At 45.0% G+C, this 25,483-nt stretch overlaps 1 protein-coding gene across 1 annotated transcript in view; it reads left to right on the forward strand.

Moving 5' to 3' along the window:
• TMEM132D (transmembrane protein 132D) overlaps positions 1-25,483 on the forward strand; it is a 176,651-nt gene that overhangs the window by 79,482 nt on the left and 71,686 nt on the right. Inside the window, exon 4 of the mRNA XM_044440942.1 lies at positions 23,151-23,334. Within this exon, the coding sequence (XP_044296877.1) occupies positions 23,151-23,334 (184 nt within the window). The remainder of the gene's footprint in view (positions 1-23,150; positions 23,335-25,483) is intronic.

Raw genomic sequence — 25,483 nt, forward strand, 5'->3', positions numbered from 1 at the left:
ATTACTTTGCTCTCCCTTTTTTCCTACGCATCCCTCCCTTCTTTTCAACATCTCAGCCCCGTGATTTATGTTCTTCTTATTATTACTATTCTTAGAAATATAATTCCTATAGAAAATAAGATGCTCAAGAGTCCATCTTTATTTAATCTAAAAGATGATTGAACTCAGACAGTGTGTTGGCAAGGGAGGGGGAGTGGAGAACACTATGCTAAGATCTTAAGCAAGTCAGAGACAAGGGAATCACTCACAAATAAGCAAGCAAGTTGAAAATCTCTCTTTTAAAGTCACCAGAAGGAAACAGAGCGGTGGTGCAATGGATTGTGGGCATTACAGGGGCCATGACTGGGCTTCAACATTAGATAGCAGACTGGTAAGAGAGCCATTCAAGGAACGGTCATCCACTGGGCGTCTTTGACAGTGTCTCTGTCATCACATACGTCTCTCTTCTCTCTCTCTCTGTCCTATTTTGAAGCATGCTCCCAAAATACTTCATTTTTTCTAGATTACCTTGGAGGACAAAAAGTCTTTTATTGTGACGTGCACAATAAAATCTCATATAATAAATTAAAGTGCGCCCACGCGCACACACACACACACACACAGGAAAAATTTATTAGAAGCAGCAAACACCAGTAGAATAAGTGTACGAAAACCTAAACCCCTCCTGGGGCTGAAAAGCTGCAACAGTCCAATAAATAGGCCAGAGATAACATCTTTAGGGGCTTCCTAAAAACTTATTAGTTTCCTAGAAACTTGCAGGGATGAGGCCAAAGGGTGACCCATTCCAGAGGGAGGAGGCCACGGTTGGGGGGGGGGGGAGAGCAGGGAATGCCCGTTCTTGGACACTTGCCCAAATTACAACCACCCAGAAGTCAGTGAGTGAGAAGGGCCTTTGCTGTCTTCTCCAAGTATAGGCAGGAAGGGTAGGGAACTTCCATCCAAGTTAGTCCCGAACAGCTTAAAGGCCATTGAAGGTTCAATTGAGCATTTTGAATTGGGTTTCAACACCCCTCTCACCAGTCCGGCTGCTTTCTCCCCTGCAAGCGCATAGATCAGCTGGCATTTAAGACAACACGGACACATGGCCCATGTCATGCCATCTGTTGAAATAATGGACTGTGAAGGATAGGAATCGGCTTGATGAGGAATCCCTTGATGGGTTTGAGATTCTCTTTTTTAAGAATCACTTTGAGGATGGATAAGAGAGAGTTGCCAGATGAAATGTTCTCCCGGTGGAATTTTAGCGGGAATCTTAGCCCGGGGTCCTGTGTGAAGCAAGATGGTTTAACGCAACTCAGCTCCTGGGAGACACTGAGAACTATGACATCCAGTTTGATATATAATTTATCTTTTTCTTTAACTATTTCTTTAAAACAATAAAGTTAAAGGGAAGAGGCTTTCCCTGGGTCTCTCTGGCTTGAACGAAAACTTTGAAGAACTTACTTTGGAATTTGCATAGGAACAGAAGATTAATAATAGGTCAAGGACTCTAAAACCATCGTGAGACTTTTTGCAATAGGAGGAGGAATTCTTTAAACAAATAATTTTTTTTTAAAGGGTAGGGCTGATGTGTGCATGTCAGAGTTGTACAAGTGATGTTGCTAAAGTTTGTGGCTTCTTGGTCTGGAACAGGTATGGGTGAAGGATGCACCAGGAGGAATAAGAAACGCATGCTGATTATTTCTTCCTTCATTCAATGAATTTACCCAAATCTGCATCTCCTGGAATGGGAGGCAGAAGCTGGCACAATTGCAGGGCAATGGCCCAGTTCCCAAGTCCAAACCCCCTTCAGGGGGGTAGTTCTCGACAGCCGCTGTGGTGTAGTGGTTAGAGTTGTGGACTGGGACTCTGACAATCTGGTTCTAGTCAGTCACAAACTCTCAGCCCAGCCTACCTCACAGGGTTGTTGTTGTGAGGAGAAAGTGAGAAGAGGAGGCTTGTGTCTGCTGTCTTGAGTTCCTTGGAAGAAAAAGGATATAAATATAATAAGTACGTAATCTCAGTTTGCCCTAGAATAGCATCTTGGAGGCTTTAACGCTCCATGGCTTATACATTAGTACAATGAAGACTGGCACATTTTAGTCCCTTAGGTGTTGTTTACGTGATTGCAAGTATTTTTATGTGGACTTGTCCGTCTTAAATGCACACATTTTGGATGTATTTTTGAGTGTGGAACTCCACAGCTTAGCAGAAGAGCTGATTTTGAATTTTGGTGCACATACTGGTTCAAAAGTGCCTCTTTCAGTAGGTTCATGTTGAAATGCAAACTGAAGGATTTTCTCTCCATTGCTGTGAGTCGTAAGCAAACTCGACGGTAGCAGCCAATTCGGTGGTCATCGCGCAGCACCTGATATTCTTGGCACACGATTCGCATCGTAGGAGTCAGTAAACAAATGAAAAGGCGTGCAGCTGGAAAACGGAATCCTCCTTTGTTCCTTAGAACTGACTAGGGACGCCAAGAGGCTTGGAATAGCTGGTGTCACACAAGGCCACCTTTTCTTCTGCATCAACACTGGGTGAATCGCCCCCAGGGAGATGCTCTGCTGACACGTCTTGCATCTTTCACTCTACTGAGTTTGTTTCTTTAAGCTGTTCCTTGGAAGAATGTTTGGAAAACACAACGGAGTCATTGGAAGTTGGCATCTGATCTTCCTGCAGTCGCATGCGTGTATCGCAGGCCCTGATGAAGATCAAAGTTCCCATGGCTTGCTTCCCTATGTACACAAGCTTACTCTTTAAAGAGAAGGAGAACTCCTGGGGAAGTTGCTGGAGAACTTGGTCTCTTGTATCCTGCTGGCAGGTTTTCACAGGCAGTTGGTTGGCCACCGTATGAACCAAAGGCTGAGTTGGATGGGTTGATCCACCATGGCTGCTCTTACGTCCACAAGTTCTTATGTTCTTAGTACTATCCTTGTGGAAGCACAAATGTTGTTTAGAAGGGGAAGAAATGAACCATACTGACAAAGCCCCAAACGTTCTTGGCCGTCTGAATATGCTTAGTGGGAAGAGTCCTGTTAGAGTCATGTGTCAGAAAAGTGAGTTGGTGGACAGAATGGAATATCTCAGAGTGGAGGATCTTAGGGTATCGGCGGCTGGGATGCTAGAGAGACGCATGTGCGAGGCCCATGTTTTGTTCCACTTGGAACTGGCTTTTTTCAAAAGAGGTGGATGTCCAGGAGAGAGATCTTGAGGACGCAGTTGGCCCAAGTTTGTCGAGGGATGTTGCAAACCTCTCACCAACAGCCCTGCATACTGAAATGCTCTGAGATATTTTTTTCCGCTGAAAGCAGCTTCTGCGTTCAAGTCTGCCGAAGCCCCTGTCCATCCCACTAGCTCGATAAAGATATATCTTGTGGCAACCAGACTGAAGCGATCCCTGCAAAGGAGCCAGCACCAAACTGACATCCCCCCTCCACCCCACCCCCTTCCTTGGGTGAGTGTCCATCACTCACAGGGGCTCTTCGTAATCGCGAGTGACAGATGGGTAGTGGTGGAAGCTGGAGAAAGCTTTCAAACCATTGTGAGTGCTTCCAGGGAAAGATAAATAGGAGGCCACGTAGTCTGGCCTGCAGATGTTTGAACAATACATTCCACTTTCCAGCTCTCTGAAATATTTATTCAGCCTCAATTATCATGTGAGATTAATTTTTAAGTCAAGGGCAATTTGTTTTCATTACTGCAACTTTTAAAATATGGCTGTAGTCTGCTCAGGTTGAGGATCTCAATAGATGGCTCAGAACATTGTTTGCTCTGAGAGGTTGGCAGCTCTGGATGGTGGGATGAACCCCACCAAAAGAGGGGAGGAGGAAGAATCCAAAGGTAGGGCAAATCTGATTTATTTGTTGGGCGTGTCCTGTGTCTGTGGGGCTACTTCTCCACTGCGGCTTTTCTGTTGAGTTTTATGGGGGCTATTTATGGTGCTGAACCTATCTTGGAAGCCGACCAAGAAAGGGACCTTTGAGTTGTGGTTTACAGCTTCATGAAAATCTCAACCCAGTGCACAGGTGCAATGAAAAAGAGAAACTCCATGTTAAACAGACTCAGGAAAGGAATTGAAAATAAAACTGTCAAGATGGTGCTCCACTTACACAAATCTTTGGTGTGACTGTGCTTAGAATATCATGTGCAGTTCTGGTCACCACACCTGGAAAAGGACATTACTGAGTTGCACAGAAGTGCAACTCAAATGATGAAAAGACTGGAGCAGCCCCAGTTAAAATAGTTTTTATCCTAGAAAAGGGGCAAGTAAATGGGGAGACATGGTAAAACTTCAAAATTATGCATGGTGTGGGGAGGGAGGGAGAGAGAGAATTTATTTATTCTTTTCTTTATTACATTTGTATACTACCCGATATCTGAAGCTTTTTGGAGAGAGATTTCTCCCTCTCTTAACGTTGTTGTTGTTGTTAGTCACGAAGTCGTGTCCGACCCATCGCGACCCCATGGACAACATTCCTCCAGGCCGTCCTGTCCTCCACTGTCCCCCCACAGTCCACTTAAGCTGACGCCAACTGCTTCAGTGACTCCATCTAGCCACCTCATCCTCTTCCGTCCCCTTCTTCTTTTGCCATCTATTGTTCCCAGCATTAGGCTCTTCTCCAGGGAGTCCTTGCCTCTCATTACGTGGCCAAAGTATTTGAGTTTCAGCTTCAGGATCTGGCCTTCTAAAGAGCAGTTGGGGTTGATCTCCTCTAGGACTGCCCTGTTTGATCGCCTTGTGGTCCAGGGGACTCACAGGAGTCTCCTCCAGCAGCACAATTCAAAGGCCTCAGTTCTTCAGCACTCAGCCTCCCTTATGCTCCGGCTTTCACAGCCATACATTGCAACTGGGAAAACCATCGCCTTGACTATACGCATTTTTGTCGGCAGGGTGATGTTTCTGCTTACTAGAATCTAAAGCAGTCATCCCATGAAGCTGACTGGTGGGAAATTCAGGACAAAAGAAAGGAAGGACTTCGACACTCAGTTCCTTGATAAACCATGACATCCAAGTCCACAAGAAGCAGTGATGGCCATCAATATAGATGACTTTAAAGGGGACTGGACAGATCCATGGCGGAGAAGGCTCTCTGTGGCTACTGGCCTTGCTGGCTATGTGCTACCTCCATTGCAGTGATCCTGCTAGAGGGATCCTGCAGGCAGCTGGTTTTCCTCTTCGTGAGCAGCGCACTGGACTGGGTGGGCCAGAGCTCTGACCCTGCATTGCTTTTGTGGCCTTTGTTTCCTTACATGGAATCCAAGAGGAAGCTGATACAATCATCTCTAACTCCATTGCACCCTCCCAACATCCTAATGAGATAACTCAGGCTAAGAGTCAGGGAGTAGCCCAAACTCATCCAGAGAGCCTAGGGCACCTGTGCAGACCGGAACCCGGATCCCCCAAGGCCTGAGCCAACACCCCATTCGCTGCCCCTGCACTGGGTCTCATTCATGGACTTAAAGCTGCCGAGTACCATCCTTCACCCAAAGATTTTCAGGATGCTGAACAGCAATAATCGTACTCATCATCATACCATAAAACGTTAAGTGCTTCATAAAATCGCAACATTGATGAGAAATGAGGCAGTGGCTGAAAAATGGAACGGGGGGAGGGGCGGAATGCCATGTCGCAAACTTTGAGGCAGTTCTCAGAATGGCCCTTTGATCTGATGCTCTGGTAGCGTTGAAGACTCAAGTCAGCTTTTGAGAGTTCGATGCAAGACGAAACAGGTGTGTGGGGTGAAGAAGGACTTGCTTTCCTTACTGGAAATTATGCACCCCATGGTGGAATAATTCTGAACACCAGCCATATGTGGCATTTGCTTATTATTTATTTGATTAATTTCTAGACCACCCAACAGCTGAAGCTTTCTGGGCTTGTTCCTTGCTTCTGACCGGCAAAGAATGCCGAATTCTTTGGCATAACCAAATCCCCATTGGTGCACAGTTAAGTCAGTTGGTGGCATAACATGAGCTGAACATATTCCTCCCACAGCCGCCTCCTGCGGGAGATGCATGGGTCAACCAAGGCTGGACAGGTTGTCCTATGGCTCACACAAAAGCCTGGATATACACTGACCTAGGAGATAAGAACCTCTACTTTCTGAAAATGACCCCTTCTCTACTTGCACCTATTAAAAATAAACCTTGAAATTCATCCACACTTCATCCATGTCCACACACTCCAAATGAAGCGTGAAGAATTCTGTGTGTCTTTCTCCATTTGCTTGTTTTCAAAAACAGCCTGCTCAGCAACGCTCAAGGATTCAAAGGGAACTGCTGAGGGTGCACCGTTCTTTAGTGAATTAAATTCCTATTTACAGAGAAAGAGAGAGGCGAGAGAATTGGCCACGCCATACGCAGGACAGGCATCGAAGGAGGTCAATTTCCCCTCCGCGCTGCTTAAGCTTTCAAGAGGGGTGCCCTGGACTTGCCTTGAGTTGCAGTGCACAGCATTAAAAAGGCATTGAACGTAAATGGAGAGGAAAAGCTTTTTGTGACTTGAGTAATTGTCTTTCATTTGTTTCCCCCGAGGACCACACATGGTGTATCGATGACAGAGCAGAGAATAACACACCCTACAGTAAAAATCATGCAGTGCTACTTATTTTTAAAGATTTCTGCCTTAATTTCTGCAGGAGGGAGACTGTTCCTCCACTGCCAAGGCCCAGCCTTCTGGGCACTGCCTGTTTTCCGTGCTGGATAGGACCCTGCTTCTCCGCAGTGGAGCCAGCTAACTGCGAATGGCAACTGGGCTGTGTATCCACTCCAGATGTTACTCTCAACTTGAAAAAGCTATCCATGATGCTGATTGATATGCCTAAAATAAGTTTATCACCATCTGCAGCTAAATTAAAATCTGGAGTTCCACAATTTCCACATTCCAGATGTACACAGTCACAAAATTTTGCTGGTTTGTTTTGAATGATTAGATCAAGATTTAGGGGCAGGCGAATCAATCCGGTTCTGGCCTGGATTGATTTTTGTGTGTTTCCATTCTATTTTTGCTTTAATCCAGATTTTTTTTTAAAGCAAACGATCTATTTGCAGGTGAGTATTTAAATATGGTTTGAGCACCTATTTAAACTGTGGCTTCTTTCTAGCTAGATATTTCTAAGTCCCAAACTCTCTTGGAACAATCAGGAACTGCAGAATCCAGTACATAGCCAAGTTCTAATCAATGCATTGGCCCTGGGAGTGAGCATCAGATCAGCCCATATCAGAATTGGATTGCCAAATTTCTCCAGCGTCCTCAAACAGAATATTCAGACACATGCTTTCATCCTTAGGAAAGGAATGTATCCATTTCAAAGATGCAGGCAATCAATGTGTACATTGGATCAAATATGCAGGCATTTTCATATAAAAAAGGTGGCGGGAGGCGGGGGGAGATCACAACCTGAGATGAATACAAGCTGAAACAAGCTTCTACGCAGAATTTGAAGGAAATCGCCTGATTTGTGTTTTGGCTATGCATAAGGCCATAAGAAAAGGCCATGGGGCCATCTCATCCAATTCTGTTGGCACAGTGGCCGGCCATTTAGCTATGGGAAAGCCACATGCTACACCTGAGTAGAACAGCACCCTTTCTCCTGTATCCTCCAGTAGCTGGTGTACATAGGCAGACTTCCTCTGACCCTGGAGATACCAAATTGCATCAGGACTAGCAGCCCTTCTCTTCCTCTAGTTATCTGACTGATCCCCTCTACAAACCAGAGGCCAGATTCCACAATGTATCTGCACATTGCATAAAGAAATCCTTCCTTTATTTGCTTGGAATTTCCCCCCACTCAGCTTTCTGGGATGATCCCACTTCAATCTCATACTATGAGAGAGGAAGGGGATTGTCTGCCAACTTCTTTGCACGATTGCAGAGAAAACTTTGTATCCCTCTATACTGTCTCTCTGAACACCAGGATGTTTTTCTAACAGCCAAATCGTCGTAGCCCCTGATACCTCCTTCACAGTTGTGGATGATGCTCTTCAGGCCACTCTGGAATAAGATCGGCATTAATATTTTCAGGATTTTGTCCTGACATTCCTTGGAGAATAGGGTGAGTGTTGAAAAACAGAGCACACATCTGGGGCAATGATTGTCCTGAGTAGCAAATGCTTCCATATAGTTATTTCTGCTCTTCCTTTTGCCCACGTGTTCTCTTGTTCTCATGGTCTGCAGAGAATCCTGTGATTCTGTGTGTGGGGAGGACATAATACTCTCTTGGATGCTTGGACAAGATCATGTGGTTAAACCGCACAACAGCAAAAACTTCCCTTTTCTTGCTCAGTGCCTTCCAGATGTTTTGGATTTGAATTCACAGCATTCTTGACCACCGAATGGGGCACGGAATTCATCTGCAGGGGCTGCCATGGTGGTGGGATTATTGGACAGACTTAGAAGACTTGAGTCTGCATAGTGAACTTGAACTAGAGCAAAGCCAAGCCACATGGGACACCAAGTACCTTGCCTTATGGAATGGGCATGTTTCCTACCATGGACGTAAACTGGGAAAAAGGCATTAGGAAAGAGTTAAACCACCTCCCACCCATGTCACAACTAATCCAATTTCTTTGAGCTTAGAAACAGTGTTAATTTACCCAAATTTACAAATTTCTCCCTATTCAGGATGGAAATAACTTGAGGCATTTGATGTGTGTGTTTTAATAAATGTAGGAGAAAGTGCAGGGCTCTGCCTCTCCTTAATACCATGTAGAATCTTTCTTTGGAAGAAGGATTCAATAAAATTCTGACAAGCAAAAATATTTGTAGACGATGCATTACATGACTTTTCATGTGCAAAAGGCTGCTATGTTCTACAAACAAAGTTTCAATGAGGTTTTGCGGGAAGTTTTGTATAGCACACAATTGTCATCCAGCAATGTTATACCTGCCTTTTTTGAGGGGTGGTTACATTTTATGAAATTGACAACAGAAAACGGTGCGCATTCTGAGCCCATTTCAAAGGAAGCATTGATCCAGTGCTATGGTGCAGATAGGGGAAGGGGGTGTCTGGGAAAAAAAGCAGTACCCCTTTAATTATTATCACCAAGAAAAGCAGTCACTCCAACCCCTCAAAAAATCGTTAGCAATTTTCAGCAGGTTCATAAATTATTCCTTTCAAGGCAAGGCGTGGTAAGTGAAGATCAATTTCCCTTTGGCATGTCTTTCCCCACACATTCGAAAAAGGAAGAAAAAAGGTGTATTGAAATTTTGTGCACTTGAATTATTATCCTCCTAGAAAAGGAGTTGATGTCAAGATGAGAACTAAAGCTTTAAAAACAGGTTGAGGGCTAAGGGGTTTGTAGTTACCACCTTTGATTCGAGAGGAATTGGAGATATTGACTTTCCTTTGTTAGAAACACCCTGACAGCTATTGTAACATTTTCTTTTCTTTTTATTAAAGAAGTCCAATCTGGTGATGGGGGGTTAATTGAACTCCGTAACTAGTTCTCTAGCATCAAAGTTCAATGAATGGGTGCAATTGCCTTTGATTCTGAGGCAGCTGAAATGTTGGACCCCCTCAAGAGCCGGCCAGAAAAAAGTGTGAGAAATGAAGATGAAAGTAGTTAAAGAAGTAGTTTTTACCTGGGCTGATTTTGGACAGGTCTTATAATTAGACTGGGGAAGAGAAGCCTTAAACTAGTGAGCCTCATCTCAAAAGGGGAAAAATAGAGTCGGAAGGGCCGGAAAAGCAATAATTATTAAGACGCACAAGTCCATATGAGGGAAGGTGAAAGTAGTTGGCCTGAAGATGCGGGAGAGTTGTGGAGACACAAAAACATTTTTGTTTCAGTTTGTAAATCTGGTTATTAGGTTATTATGGCTGTTTGATCAGTTTCTTGCAGTTTGGTGCCTTGTGTAATGTGTTATTTTATTAGTTCAAATGTTTGCATTGTATATCCAGTTTTCAACAGTTTTTTTTTTCAAATGGCATTTCAGTTTGTGAACTGACTGCAATCTGCACAAGGCAGATTAGTCATTGGGTAGGACTGCCCTTTCTTACGGCTGGAAACAAATAGACACAGTATATCAGCTAATTCTGTGTAAGATGGAGGCAACATTTGAAAAGCGGGGCTTGAAAATGTGAACCAGCTTGGAAGCTTTTGGAGGCTCAGAGAGTCCCAATCCGGCCTCTGTTTCCACCCCATCCTCACCCTCGCTACCAGTTCCTTCCTCCTTGCATCACAACCGAACGGGAGGGGTGCTGTTGCTATGTGCCATCATCTTCAACTTATAGTGACCCCATGAATGGAAGGCCCTCCAAAAAGTCCTGTCCATGACAGCTCCATTCAGCTCCCCCAAATTAAAGTCTGGGGCTTCCTTTTTGGAGTCACAGAATCATAGAATAATGGGGTTGGACGGGGCCAAGAAGGCCATCAAGTCCAACCTCCTCCTGGTGCAGGATGCCGGTTACAACATCCCTGTCAGATAACTGTCCAGTTGCTTCTTGAAAGACTCTAGCATGGAAGAGCACAGGACCTTCTCCTGGCAGCTGGTTCCACTGCCGTACTGCTCCTACAACCAGGAAATTCCTCCTTGTGCCTAGCCTGCACCTGGAGTAGTCTAGTTTAAGTTCATTGTTCCATGTCCTACAATCTGGGATGAATAAGAATAGGTCTTTTCCTCCTTCTTTGTGACAGCCGTTGAGGTGCCTGCAAAACGCTATCATGTCCCCCGTTTTCTCAAGGCTGAACAGGCCCAGTTCTTTCAGCCTCTCCCCATAAGACTTATTTTCTAGGCCCCGTATCATCTTTGTTGCCCTCCTCTGAACCCTCTCCACATTATTAGCATCATTTTAAAACCTGAGTGCCCAAAACTAAATGCTTTATTCCAATGCAGAGTAGAAAGGAGTTCATCCAACTCATTGCTGTTCTTCTCTCTCATCTTCTGCCTTCGATTCTCGCCAACACAATCATCTTCTCCAGGGAGTTTTGCCTTCTCGTGATGTGTCCAAAGTAGGGCAGCCTCAATTTTGTCAATTTTGCTTCTAGGGAAAGCTCTGGCTTGATTTGATCAAGGACCCATTGAATGGAAAAGGATGCAGAGGTAAAATCCTGCATTGGGATGTTGTGTTTCTCCTGAATTGAATAGAAAATGGCAGAAGGAAGGCTACCCTTCTTGGAAAAGAGGGTCTTTGAGGAGGTGCTTCTCCACCAGCACCTGTGTTTTGGCCATGCAGCGTCTTTTATCATCCTACTGAAATATCGGTGGACCTGTCCCCACGCTTAGCAATATAGGGAAAATTGTTTAGCATCTGTTTACCAAATTTACCATTTCCAAACCATTCTGTGAACAGGACGCAGTTGTTCCAACTGAGCCAAAAGGGAAAGTGAACTGCAGTCAGAATACGTTAGTCACATGTTGCAGTGCCGTTCCTGAAATTAAATATGTGCACAGAGAGCCACATAACTTTGAACAAAAATCCATGTATCCATTAAAGTAATGCAAAAGTGATATTACATCAGGGGAAATCACTTGTAAAATGTGCATGTGAGCATAAAATTTCTGCAAAGTAATGAATATTAGGAGGGAAGATTGCATGGAAGGGTGTGTAGACTTTATTTTTAATCACAGACTGGTGCGGAAATGTGTCAAAACCAACTTAAAGTTGAAAAAAGTGAAACCAGATTGGGTAGATTCTCTCACCTTTGTCTGTCTGGAGGGTTAGGATTCCCAGGCATCCACTGCAAGTGTTCATGGTGCCCATAGGACTTGTAACAGGGGACAAAGGAGCCCTCCTGGTATTAACGTTGGACAGATGAGGTCTGGGTGTCTTTCATTCTAGGACGTGTGACAGTGATGCAAATTTAAACATCCCCGGCTTGATTCTTCACATTTTGCACAATATTGTCTGCATTTTCTTCTGTCTGTTGCATAAACATTTCATTCTTCCCGGTGCCTGAGAGACAGAACAATCCATACAGAATATTGAATCATAAACCTTAACCAGGAAATAGTCAAGGATCTTTCCCACCTGATGTTTCAGTAGATACCATCCAAACACTTTCATGGGTCTGTAGTCAGATGATCTAGAAACTTGCCTTGTTTTTAAAAGATTAACTTTATAGGTTCTGAATTTTCTGTGCTTCAGGAAGAATATGGCAGCAGAGATATCCCTAAGAGCAGTGAATGTCGAAATCCCAGTTCCTTTGTGCACTTTGGTCTGCTGGAGAGACCTTCATCCAGATTTGGTAACGCAGCTCCTTATGGGCCCCCTTTTCTCCCTGAATACCACCCCCTTTCCACTGGGGGAAAAGATCTCTTTGCATGTGTCTGTCTTCCCATTAGGATCTCCCTGTTGGATTCCTCTCTCTATGTCCCAGACCATCTGCAAGCATTTAGTATTTCACTTCATGCCTCACTGGTTCCAGGTGGCAGGTACCTGAAGCCATCTCCGTTTCTTGGCATGCAGTTCTGGGAATGTCTGCTACCACCCAGGACTGCTTTTATGGCAGGGGTGGGGGGTGCTGGGTAGATCAGAGAGCATACAACAAGCAACATGCAACACAGCAAACACATACAGTACAGACACGTATACAAAATCCACGTTCATCAACAAGAAAAAAACCCAAGACCTCATCATATCCTGGAAACAGTGTGTCTGAGACATAGAAACAGAGCAAGTTAGAATGAGTCTCCCGGGTCATCTAGTCTGACCCCCCCCCCCCCGCTCCACTCATGACATGCCTACCATGTGCATGTCCAGCCTATCCTTGAACACCCTCACGGATGGGGCTTCGACCAACTCCCATGGAAGCCCCAACACAGGGTGGCTCTCAGGGGCCCTGCCTAGCAAACACTGCAAATTTTGAAACATTCTGCCAACCTATCCATTTCCACCCTGTTTGGAGCTGTGACCCACGCATGGAAGGGTGTTGCAGATGAATTTTCTCCAGCTTCCCCTGAAGTCACTGCCAATGCACCATGGAAAGCCCCAACACAGGTCGGGTCCTAACTATCAGGAAGTACTTCCTGCCATCCAAATTGAACCTTGGTTCCCTGAGCTTGGCTCCATTGGAACACATCACGCCCTCCTCCACTGGGGAAAAGAGGTCTCGACCCACCCCCGCATGACAGCCCCTCAGGTACCTACATGTTGCCAACAGATTCCTCTCAGAGTCTCCATGTTCAAAAGACCCAGTTCCCTCATTCCCACCTCATACGGCTTCCCCTGTAATCCAGCCACCATCCTTGTGGCCCTATGCTGCACCGACTCCAACCTGGCTATATCCTTCCTGTAATGTGGAGCCCAGAACTGAACATGATACTCCATTTGTGGGTCACCAGAGTCATATAGTAATACCTCTCTCGATCTAGAAGGAGAAGGTCTTTACCTAGTGCCAGGTAGGTGCCTTGATTTCCCCACCTCTCCAGAGTAGCAGCAGGTGGCAGCTCAGTTCACATTCTGGAATCAAAAGGCACAACATGCCCATGCAGGGAATTTCTCTCTTCCTTTTCCAGATGATGCTGATGATCGTTCATGTACTACCTAAAAACTGAAGCTCTCTGGGTGCTTCATAGTGATTCATAAAATCGCAGACCACAAAGACAGATGAGAAAAAGCAACCTCAAATTTCAAAACACAAAATGTAAAATTTAGCATGTGAAAATACTCTGTATTTAAAAAATACCTAAAAGGTAAAAAGGTAAAGGTTTTCTCTTGACATTACATCCAGTCATGCCTGACTCTCGGGGGTGGTGCTCATCTCCATTTCCTAGCTGAGGGAGCCAGCGTTTGTCCGCAGATGGTCTCCGTGGTCATGTGGCCGGCATGACTAAACACCGACGTGCACGGAACGCTGTTACCTGCCCACCGAAGTGGTACCTTTTTATCTGCTTGCATTTGCATGCTTTTGAACTGCAAGTTGGCATCCCGTTGTGCAGATTCAAACCAGCGACCTTTCGATCAACCAGCCCAGCAGCACAGCGGTTTAAACCACTGCGCCACCTGCAGTCCCTAAATACCTAGATGAGTTAAAAAGAGAGCTGACCTCAATTCTCCATCATATGCTATGAAATACTCTGAAATGCCTGGCAGTAGAGGGCAGTCTTGACCCGGAATCAGGGGCCCACCACTTGGAAGTCCCTTCCTTCCTTGTTGCCACCCCCCAAGCTGCCCTGGAGGTGACCTTTAGATAAAGGAACCAGGTGGTGCTCATATGTCTTGCTATATTCAGTTTTACATGGATCATACCTGTTTATTAGAATGGTTTTCTTTCTTTCTTTCTTATTTGGGAAACTTGTATGCCACCCCATTCGCATAAACCTCGGGGCGGCTTCCAGCAAATAAATAACAATACAAAATATAAAAATTGGACACATCCAGGCAATAAATAAAACCAATAAATAAATTAACAATTAATTCTTGCTGGGGAATCTTCAATACAGGAATAACAAAACGATACAGAATAATGACAGCCAGAAAGTTGGCATCATTCACAATAATCTAAGGATAGCTAGAGGCATAAAAGCAAGAGGCATAAAAGCAAGATCTAAAAATGTTTGTACAAGCAAGATTCAAGCCCACTGAATCTCTCAAAATTCCACCTAGAACTTTCTTCTAATTCATGTCTGTATAACATGGTGAGCTTTTTTTTCTTTTCACATGAGAATTCAGACGTGTTTTGAGAGCGTGTCTCCAACTGTATGTATACAGCTTTGAGATGCTTATATTTTTCACCCATTAACTAAAGCAAGCTTGCAAATATTTTCCTCCCATATTTCAGAGTTATTCAAGTCATCAGTCACAGCTTTTTGGTGTACAAATTGCAAGTTCAGAAATATACATCTCTGAACTGCAGAGGAGGCTCAAGTTTGTGCTGCAGGTGCAAACCAGGTCAGTTTCTCAATATCCACAGAATGGGTGTGTTGCCCGTTGAGTCCCAAGTGGCAAGTTACGGAGAGGCTGCCTGACCTGAAACAGAACTGGAATGCTTTTCGACAGGCCGAGTAACACAGTAACATTACAACCCCGAGCCGGAGGCTATTCAGGCACTCCTGGCAATCTCCTCCCCCACCTAAGTCCATCTGAGAGGAGCCTGAAGGAGGCTAAAATGTGCTTTTGAGTCACTGGAACAGCTTAAGCAAGCTGGACCATCTGACTGATGGCTGGAGGGCAGGACTCGACCCACATGCTTCCAGGTGCCGAATATTGGGCTAAATCTTCTGCTACACTAGAGAAAAATGAAGCCACAAAACCAGTCCCTGTAAAAACCCCAACTTGTTTCTCTTGGAAGAATCAATGCACAGAAGAGTTGCTGTCTGTTTAATTTCAGTTCCTTCACTTTTTTTAGCCCATCTCAGCACTGTCAATAGCCATGCAGCCTCACTTGCTTGGGGAAAATGCCGCAGACACGGGTGGTGTTGATTAAATAGATGACTGTGTTTCAAAGTGGTCCACCGGGTGAAAGTGCTGTGACCTGCTGCAGTTCTTAAATGGAATCCTGCCACCAACTTCAATGGAAAATAGAGGTGGCAGTTTCCTATTTAGAGCCGACAATCAGTGGCTATTGGCTTTGCCTTAGGGTAGACAGCCTGGAAAATGGGATTGGTGAAACTGGGGAAAGATCCCTATTATTGAATTTCCTGGGCTTTTTTTTTTAAAGAGCTTATTTGGTGCTGCAACCCAGCTCATCTCACCTTTGCTCATACTAGTGCAAGTGCTTTGATTTATTGGCACCCCTGAAACTGCTAAATGGCCAAACGGTTTCAGTTGCATTTACAGAGCAGTGATACTCTTACCGCAGAAACTTAAAGACTGGTGTCAATTAACCTTAAGCAATCAGACTGACTAAAATTGCTCCCTCTTTAGAAGGCTGACGTAGGAGGGGGAGTCAATCTGACTGTCGCAGCAATCAAGCTTTTGCAACCCAGAGGAATATCCCTTCCATGCTCTGGTGGAGATCATGCATTTCAGCAACTCAATCCAGGCTTGTGTTCTTGCCCAAAGGAGCATTAAATAAGTCACAGATGTGGTTGTTTTTGGTGGCTTTATGCCACGGGCAGTGCAATCCTTAGGTCCCGAGGCAACATCAAGAGGGTCCCAGGGTCCCTCAGAGTCTGATCTTGGAGACTAGCCCTGAGGTTATAGCAGAGACCCCAAGCTCAGGGAAGCTGCCCTTCCCTTGTAGCTGGCTCAGAAACTGCCTCAGTTGCTGCTGGTTGGGCATGCGACCTCGGAGAGGTTGGGCAGGACCTCTAAACCGGCCGGCTGGACATTTTGCATCATGCGGCCTTGCACTGGAGGCCTGCAGTCTTCCAAGTTTGGAGGGCTATGGACATCTGGACTGATTGCTCAAGACATGGAACATGTTCCATTTGCCAGAGTGTCCTCACCAAAACTGATTGCAAACTACAAAGCTTGAGTTCATACTAGGAAAATGCCTATTTCAAGGGTTCCCTTTCTGGGGACAAGTGCACCTCTTAAAACCATGCACTGTCTCCATTCAAAAATTTAGACATTTTTGACATGCTTAGCCCCTGAATGCGGTGGCCCCTTTTTCTCCTGTTATTATAGAGGTTTTAATTTGTTAGTGTTTTAATCAGCTTTAATGTATTATGTTTTGATATGCTTAATATATTGTAAGTCAACTAGGAAGGTCTCAGCAGTTAAAGGCAGCCTATAAATATGTGCATAAATAAATAAATAAAATAAAATGCACACTTTCCCTCTACCACATAGTCAGTGCATCCCATCCGCTTTCCGTCGAGAGTCAGCTTTAGAATTTAACAGCTGTAACAGGAGCAATGGGTGCAAGTGAATGTGTCTGCTTGTGCTTTATCCTACAGCCATCTCTTGCAACCATCTCCTGCTGCAGAAAAGTCGATAGGAAGAGTATTATGGGTGATGCGAGAACTGCCTGGCATGGCTAGGTCTTTCACTCAGAAGACAGGGGCGGTGATACACAATCTGACAGTATGTTACGTTTTGCAACAGCTACCAACATTCTAATTGCACGGTTTTTGAAAGAACACATGAAATGTCTCCAATTAGACTTAGAACTGGGCTAGAGGGATGAAGTGAACTTGCGCTGTCACACAGAGACCGAGTACTCTCTCTTTTACTTTTTTAGTTTTTGCTCCTAGAGTGTTTGGCCACTGGGGTCCAATCTCTGCAGCAGAGTTAGTGTCTCTCCTACAGATTGGTATCCATTTAGATCTTGGGCAGCCCAGTGCTGCATGACCACATCTGGATGGCCATCAGAGATTCCAGGGATGCAGCAACAAGGTCAGGGAAGCCCTCCAACTCACAGCGAGGTCTCTGAGCTCAAAATGCCCTCCTCTCGCAGCCCACATGGAAACATGCTGGCATGGAAACATGCTGGTTGCATCCGCAAGGCTCCAGGGTTCACTGCCACCTCCTTTTTGCTCTGAAACACAACAAGTAGCCCACCGAAATTGGCTACATGTTCTTCTGTGCAGGGAAGTATAGCATCCCCTTCATCTCTGCTCTCCCATTCTGTCTTGGATACGCATAATCCTCCAAATTTAGAGGGTTGTGCATGTCTGGATCGGATTGATGCTGAATGATTTATAGAACTGAAATATCATACTAGCTCCAATGTAAACATAGGGATAGTGGAACCAATGAGTTATGAGCATATCTGAATTCTTTTAAAACCACCTCAAAGGGAAAGGGGTATATTTCTGTATAATTCTTGTTTTCAGCATGCACATTTTTTCCGATGGACAAAAGCATGAAAATGCTTTTTGGAAAAACATGCACATTTCAACCCGTGGGTGAAAATGCAATCACGGTCATTCACACTGAGGATTGCACTGGGGATGTGTTTGCATGAATTGTGAACGGAAGCAAAATGTTCATACATCCATTTGAAAAAAGCGAGATAAATAATGCACAAACTGTTACAAGACCAGGAAGCTAAGAGTGGACTAACAGTTGGTGGGATTTTGTTGATGTCTTTGGGATTTATGTGATGAGCATGTTGTTATATTCCCAAGGTCTTAAAATGTGGAGGGCTATCGATTGAATGAAATTGATGCAGTCATGAAATATTCTTTGCTGACTATTCCACAGTGAGGTGAAGTGCTCTCATTGAGCTCTGTAGCTACTCCCAGATTAGATGTGTCACTCTGGACAGCTCCATTGTAGATGTTAGATCATACCTTGGCCTTCTGCATCCACATTCAGTGAATATTAATTTCATTTGCCTGGGAACCTGAATGTGGATGCTCCATGAAAGGGGAATTAGGTTACAGCTTTTGCCTTGGAGATCTGAGGTTGGACAGGAATGCTGCTACACTTTACCAATGTCTCCAGTGTGAGAGAGCCCATCATCTCTCTAGGCAGCTGGTTCCACTGTTGTATTGCTCTGACAGTGAGGAAGCTTTTCTTGATGACCAGCCTGAATCTGGGTTGCCACAACTTGAACTGGTTATTCCGTATCCTGCTCTCTGGCATCAGCAAGCGGAGATCTTGACCTTCCTCTTTGAGGCACTTCTTGAGGGATATCATGTCCCCCCTCAGTCATCTAGGATGGAGAACTAGAATGGCAGTATGGATAAAGTGTAGCCACTTCAGTATCATTTATTGATTTATTTAAAGCTTTTCTATACCATCCTCCACTAAGAAGTCCCAGGACGATAGTACAATGAAGTAAAAGTCCAGTATTTCACCCAGAACCTCAACAAAACCACCAACTTCTGTCCCATACCAAATTCAGTGGCAAGCATGCTCCAAGAAGAATGTAAGGACATGTGGCACTCCAAATTCTGTCCCTTCCTCTGTGAGTCCATTCGTGGTGCATCTCCTCACTCACCCTTCCATCTGCGGCTGCCACAGGCAGGGACCAAACAAACCTCAACACGATAGTGTTATAACACAATTTGTGTTACCCTGAAAGTTATTGTGGAGAGGCATCACAATGGTGGTTCCATGCCAAGTGGTTTTCCTTGCTGTATCTCACGTTTCTAGTCCTTCTTGTCCAGAACAATAATGTAGAATTCGCCATGAGGTTCGTGGTTTGTCTGAGTCATCCTTGCACCCGAGTGATGATCTTGACTTGTTTTACAGTATCCATAAAGTGACAGCACCATCTTTCAGCATGCTGCAAACATTAATTTGTCCAGCTTCATGACTGAGCAGTTTTGAAAGAACTGCCTGGTTGTTTACTGACTCTTACTTGAATAATTTATTGGATTATTATTAGATTGGACGTAATAAATTCAGTGCTGATTTATCATTTCCTTCACATAACATGGCAAATTATAGTTAAATTTATCACATCAAGAGACGTTCAGGGCAATGGTGTAGCTCTATAAACCAGGACAGTACTTTGATGGGGAATTTGTGCTTGAGATTTTATGTTGTTCTAAATGCCTTATTAATTTTGGCTTGTGGGGGCAAGCGGGGAGGACTCCGAGTTAGGTTCTCTTTGGGGGCTGCTTGGTAACTGGAGTTCTATGAGAAGTTTGTTGCAATATGGTTTGGATCAGGGTTTGCCCAGTTGGCTCTTTTCAGATTGATCCAACGTTGCGGCACAATCAGCAGCTTGTGTCTGAACATGTCCAAGCCTGCAGTCTGATCTGTGAATTCCTCAAAATGTTTCCTAGCCTGCCTCCCTTGGAAAAGTGCAGCTTATTTTGGAGAGACTTTGGAGAAATGCGCACAAGCATGCTTGAATCAATGGGAGAAGCACACGTACATTTCTAAGGTGCCCACAACTGGTGCATTTGTCTTGGGGGGGGGGGGGAGGCATGCAGCAATGCACATAGATTCAAAGCCCACACTCTGATGTGGCCATGAGTCATCGTGAGCTTCAAGATGGAATTCAGAGTACTTTGGCAAGCTCCACTGCTACTGATTTGCACATCCTTACCTTCCTTTGATCTCAGTTTCTTTTATATTCCTTCCCACTTCTGTACCTCTGAAGGGGTCTGATAGTTAAGGATCATCCGCAAGCGCCATTGGAAACCTGTTCTCAGCATTAGCTTGCAAACAGCAGTGCTCGACTCACGGCACAGCTCTCTCGTGGGACTGCAGCGACCATGCATAGTTGCAGGAGGGCCAGTCCTCATTTGGCTGCTGGAGAGCTAGAGCAGGAAGGTGAGAAATTGCTAAGCAGGCAAATGGATACATGTAAAAACAGAGAGAGATTCACAAAGCAAAGAATGGAAGTTGCTCCCCCCTGGTGTACGTGCACGCACGGTGCAGTGGGAGAACTCGTGGTAGCTGAAGTCCAATTTATGGTGAGTGCGTGAAGTAGTTCTCCCATCTGGAAACAAAATGCCAGATGGCCTGTTTGTTGGAAAGATGGTTGAGAGTGACCTGACCCCATGCGCTTGCCAGAGGCTGCAACAGCTGCTGGGAATCAACCTGTTATTCCAAAGACAGGGGGGACAAGAACAGGACTGAGAAAGACTTTTCTCCAAAAGAAAGGAGAGAAAGACAAAGTGTTGCAAACCAGAGAGGCTGCTGATGTTTATAAAATATGCATCTGCTAATGTGTGCTGAGACAAACTCTTGCCTGGTGGGAAAAGGGGCCTTGAATCCTTCAAGTTTTCTGGTGGGGTCACCCATGCAGGTGGGGACCTGCATCTTTCCTGCTTAGCAAAGGTAATGTGACATTCTAGCTTGATGGATAGCTATGAAGCCTTCAACTTAAAAGCCTGGCCCTGCTGAAGATGCCATTTGTGGGGGAAGGTTTGCCACAGAAGCATCCAAGTAGGACAAGCATTCAGGGGAAAACTTCAGGTTGGAGGTGATGAGTAGACCTAAATCTGGGCAAATGATGCCTTTTAATTTTACAGATATTTCAATAGATAGCATTTGTTTTGATTGTGTTTTTATTGCTGCTATGCTGCATATTAATTTTATTACAGTTGCTGTGAGTTGCCAATTTATGTTTTGCCATCTTGTTTGTTTAAATATGATTATTTATTGCTTTTATATGTCTTTTAAATTTTATAAACTACCCAGAGAGCCCAGTGGACTATGGGAGAGGTATAGGAGGGTCATAAATAAATAAAGCTGCTGTTCTTTTTGAAATGTTCTTTTAAAAAATCTTGTTGTTCTTGTAAAAATGCAAACTGTGTCTTGCATAAGTACTCGGTGGCCTCTTTGCTGCTGCATATATTGAAAATGCCCCCTGGCAGGAATGCAAGCTGAGTATGTCACTTGCTCCCAAGTGCCCCGTTTGTAAGATAGAGAGGGAGCACAGGCTGCCTCGTGGGCATCTGTGTGTCCTACTGCGCCCTTGGGAATCCTGTCACATCCTTCTCTGTGGAATGTGCTGGCCAATTTTTGAGCCACGTGGCTGAGTCCTTAGCATCATTTTTTGAATAGTAAGAAAGATGAAAATGAATGGCGTCCTCAGGCTGCACTGAATTATGTTCAAATCAGCTTTTGTTCAGAGCTTCGCAGGAGCTCTCCATGGTGCTGAAACTCATTGCGGGTCCAGTGCAGAACCATGAACAGCTCTGAGAAAGCTCAGGAGGTGTGTTGCAATGGACAAGCCAGGGGTGGCATCGGGGTCAGAGGGCTGGGCTGGGACTCAGGAGATTTGGGTTCTAGGCCCACCACACCAAGAGGCTCTCTGGGTGACTTTCGGCCAGCCACTGATGCGCAGGATAACCCACCTCACAGGGTTCTGAGCATAAGACTAAGAAGAGGAGGACTATGTAAGCTGTGTTAGGTTCCCATTGACATAAAGGTCACCAGCCTCCCCTGACCAATCCCTCCCTGAATTGCCCCAAATGGTCTCCTTCATTTCTTGGGAAGAATACAAGAGTAGTAGAGTTTGAAGGGGCCTAGAAGGCCATCCAGCCCAACCTTCTGCTCCCCTTCCACATGTGGTCACCCATCTGGCTACAGTCCCACCCCTTTCTGGCTTAGCAAAGATGGCTCAACATGTTATCTCAATGTGCAGCCATGCAGCGGGAAAACCTGACACAGGATAGGAACCTGCCCACCCATTCATGCAAAACAGGATTCCCACATGGGGATCCAATCTTGCCAGCCTGGTCTCCCCATATTGCTGTGGGACCCTGCTCCCAAGTTCCCAGTCTTGTGCGGATCCCCAGCTTTTGCAGCTGTCCATTCCCCATTCCAGAAGGTAGGAATGCCTCTTCCCTTTAGTCTTGGGCCCTTCCAGCCTCTGAAATGTGGTGCCAAAGAGTTTATCTGAAATGGGATTTGGCCTTGTGCATCAAGAGGGTCCGCACCCTGGTGCAGACAACTCTCACTTCCTCCGCCTTCCTGTGTTTATATCCTCATGTGGGTGGTTGTGAATTAACTAGAACAGACTCCTTGGTCCAGGGAGGTGATAGATGCTTTGCCATTTCATCTCCAATGCGTCCCATACATGAAAAGAAGGCACCTTGTATACTTCGCTAAGAATCTTACTACACATCCATCTTTTCCCATCCCAATAATGGCACCTGAAATGGGACCCAGCCTGCATCCAGTTACTTGAGCATGTGCCAGTCACTTGAACAGGCCCAGGCAGTGTGCTTTTAATTTTAATTCAGGTTGACATCGGGGGGTGTGTTTGCGTGCACACTTCTGCACAGTCCCTTCCTTGATCTCAGACCTCGATCTGCCTTCCTCTGCTCATTACTAATTCCGATTTTCATGCACATCCACCTAGGCTGGAGTTCTATGCCCCAAGAAGCCTCTTTTAACTCCTGACTCCATAAAACAGTAAAACCCCAGTAAATCCAGGGGTGCTCCCAAACTGTACAAGGCAAGGAAGAGCTTTAGCGCCTGATAGCTCCTCTCTTTTCCTAGCCTCCCTCCAAGAGCCCACTGGGTAGAGTTCACCTCTCTGCAAGAATGGGCCATTGAATTTTTACGGCTTTGCTTCTTACACAGTGACTGGTTTTATTATGCAGTTTACAAGACCGAACTCTTTAAGCCCCCTGTTGCTTCTCTTCCTTAAATCTCTCCTTTGCAGGGCATTCGTATCCTCTTCTGGTTGTGAATCATTGCTGAGCTGTCAAGGGGACTGTAATATTCAAGCCGAGGAAGAACAAAAGCTGAAGCAGAGTGTGCTAGCCCTTGGACAAGAATACTTTGCAATAAAGTTGAAATACATTTGCGTCCTGTGGACAACACCCTGCCTGCGTGTACTCTGTAAAGCACCATGAACGCTCATGGTGCATTGTCAGCGCCGTAGACTCATCCATCTCATATGGAGTTTTCCTTTCTTTTCAGTGTGGCCGCTTCTCCTTCTGAGATTATGCAGATCGATTTTGAAATAGAAGATCTCACCGAATTGCCTGGGACCCAACTTATTACCTGGCAGGTAGAATATCCAGAAGAACGGACGTCTGATCTTGGCATCTCCAAGATTTATGTAAGCCAGAAGGATCTGGTTGGTGTTCTTCCTTTGGCTATGGTAAGATGAACTGTTTGCTGTCTGCATTTTGAACTGTTGAAGGATAAGCAAGTCTTTCTCTACCAGAACACACTGACTAGAATGCCAATATTTCTCATATGTGTTCTGTTCTGAAACCTGGAGTTACGCAGATCAAAGTCTCAAAGATTGTTTGGGATATTCCACTATGGTCCCTTCCTTGATAGACTGAATTGAATCCAGGATTTTCTGCTGAGGCATAATTAGACTTGTAGGTTTTCACTCCGGATCCTTTCAGCTAATTTTTAAAGGTAGTTTGAGCTATTACTGTTGTTGTTGTTGTTGTTGTTGTTGTTGTTGTTGTTGCTATACCGGCTGTAGCTAAAGCTTTTAGCCATGAGAGTTCCCTGAACTCAAAAATGTGCAGAAGGAACATTTCCCGAATGCCTTTTATAGATTTTATGTATGCTGAATGTTCAAAGATGACCCCTTCATGGCCCAACTTAGTGATGGGTCCAATGGCAAACCTACATCCCAATTTAGCATCCTAGGAGTTAGCAGCAGAATTTGGGGGAAGAGTGCGGGAATGTCCCATCCACCTGGTGGCCAATATTGCAATTCCTCATCAACACTGGGGATCAGCCTCCACTGAAATCCCAACTCTCCCCAGTGAATAGGAGGAGCTGGAGCCTATGGAAAAGCAGACAAGACCATGAGCACGTTTTGATGTCTCAGACAGAAGGAAAAACGCATACATAGGCACTCCAATCCCTGCTTTGCATAATGCCACCCACAAAGAGAATTCTATAATCATGGGGCATGTGTAAGAACTGAGTTATAACTGCCAAGTTCTTTGACCTCAGCTTTTTGGAGAAGACACTGGATACCTCATTTCTACTGGAAATCTTTTCTCATGTGTGATCTTTGGCTCCACATTATGATTACTTTGTCCTGGGAGGACCAAACTATATAATTTTCCAAGGTTTTGGATGCCCAGAGCTTGCTCCTATACTTAGAGAATATTGACACATGTTATTATTTGGACCTGAAGGAGGGGTATCTTTAGAGTATTTGGGGGGAAATAATGGTAAGAGATGGGCTGTTGCCTAGTGAGATGAAGTTAATTATTATGCTGTTAGTCAAGATTGGTGCTGGTTTCTGCACTTCATGATGCTGATAAGGGCCATTGCTGTAATTTTCCAACTTTAAAGCAACCTGGATACGCTTTGGTGCTTAGTGACACAACATATGATTGCATTTCTCTGTAACTTTGGTATTTTGATCGAACAACCCACAGCACACTTGCCCGGTCTGCTGGGTTACAAACCACCAGCAAAGACAACCTGCAGCCCTGTTTGGACTATGACCAATTCATCTTGGGGTTCATGTTCTGCTGCTCTTAGCAAAACTCAAGCAATCCCAAGTGCTGATCGAGAAGTTCTTCATGCCGAAGTCTTAAAAGCAGCTCCACTCACCCAGGGAGCTGATTGGTTTTCTCTGAACCGGTAGGGCCATAAAAGCTCCTGGGTCCGGTTTGACCTCCTTCAGCATTCGTCGCCTCGATGGTTTCTAACTTTGGCTCTATGTGAAGCTGCCCCCTTGTGATGAGCTGTCACAACCGCAGCTTGAAACGCCTCCATGGCAGAGAAGTGTTCCCAACCTCAGGACTGGGACCACCAATTTTGGGTGGCCACTGCACCTTCCTGGACAAGAAGGCCTCTAGGAGCCTTCCCGACTGAACCAGGACCTTGCCCATTCCTCAAGATTTCCCCTCACTTCTGATTTGAACCCATCACTCTTGCACACTGGTTCAGCTCCTGCCCCCTGTTTTCTGGCTCTCCTCTGAGTAAGGATGTCAAGAGATCTGCAGCAGATCAAGAGGACTTTATATCTCTCTGAACCCAATTTATGGCGTTCACAGTAGATCCATTTTTTCACTGTTCGAAGGGAAGAAAGGATTTGTACAAACATAGAGGAATGACAGCAAACTCAATTCTGAAATTCACTGCCAGAAAATTCAAGGTGGCGTCCACACACGTGCAGCAGGAGAAAGATACTTCTGTGCTTGTTGTGTTAAATGCTGTGACTAAAACAATGAGGGTGTGAATGAAAACCAATCAGCCCCGATTTTAGGAGAGTTAATCTTTACATGGATGCACATCCTTCCTTCTTCCCATGTGGAAAGTCTCTT

This window comes from Varanus komodoensis, unplaced genomic scaffold (assembly GCF_004798865.1).
Source record: "Varanus komodoensis strain SLA01 unplaced genomic scaffold, ASM479886v1 scaffold38, whole genome shotgun sequence".
Taxonomy (NCBI): Eukaryota; Metazoa; Chordata; class Lepidosauria; order Squamata; family Varanidae; genus Varanus; species Varanus komodoensis.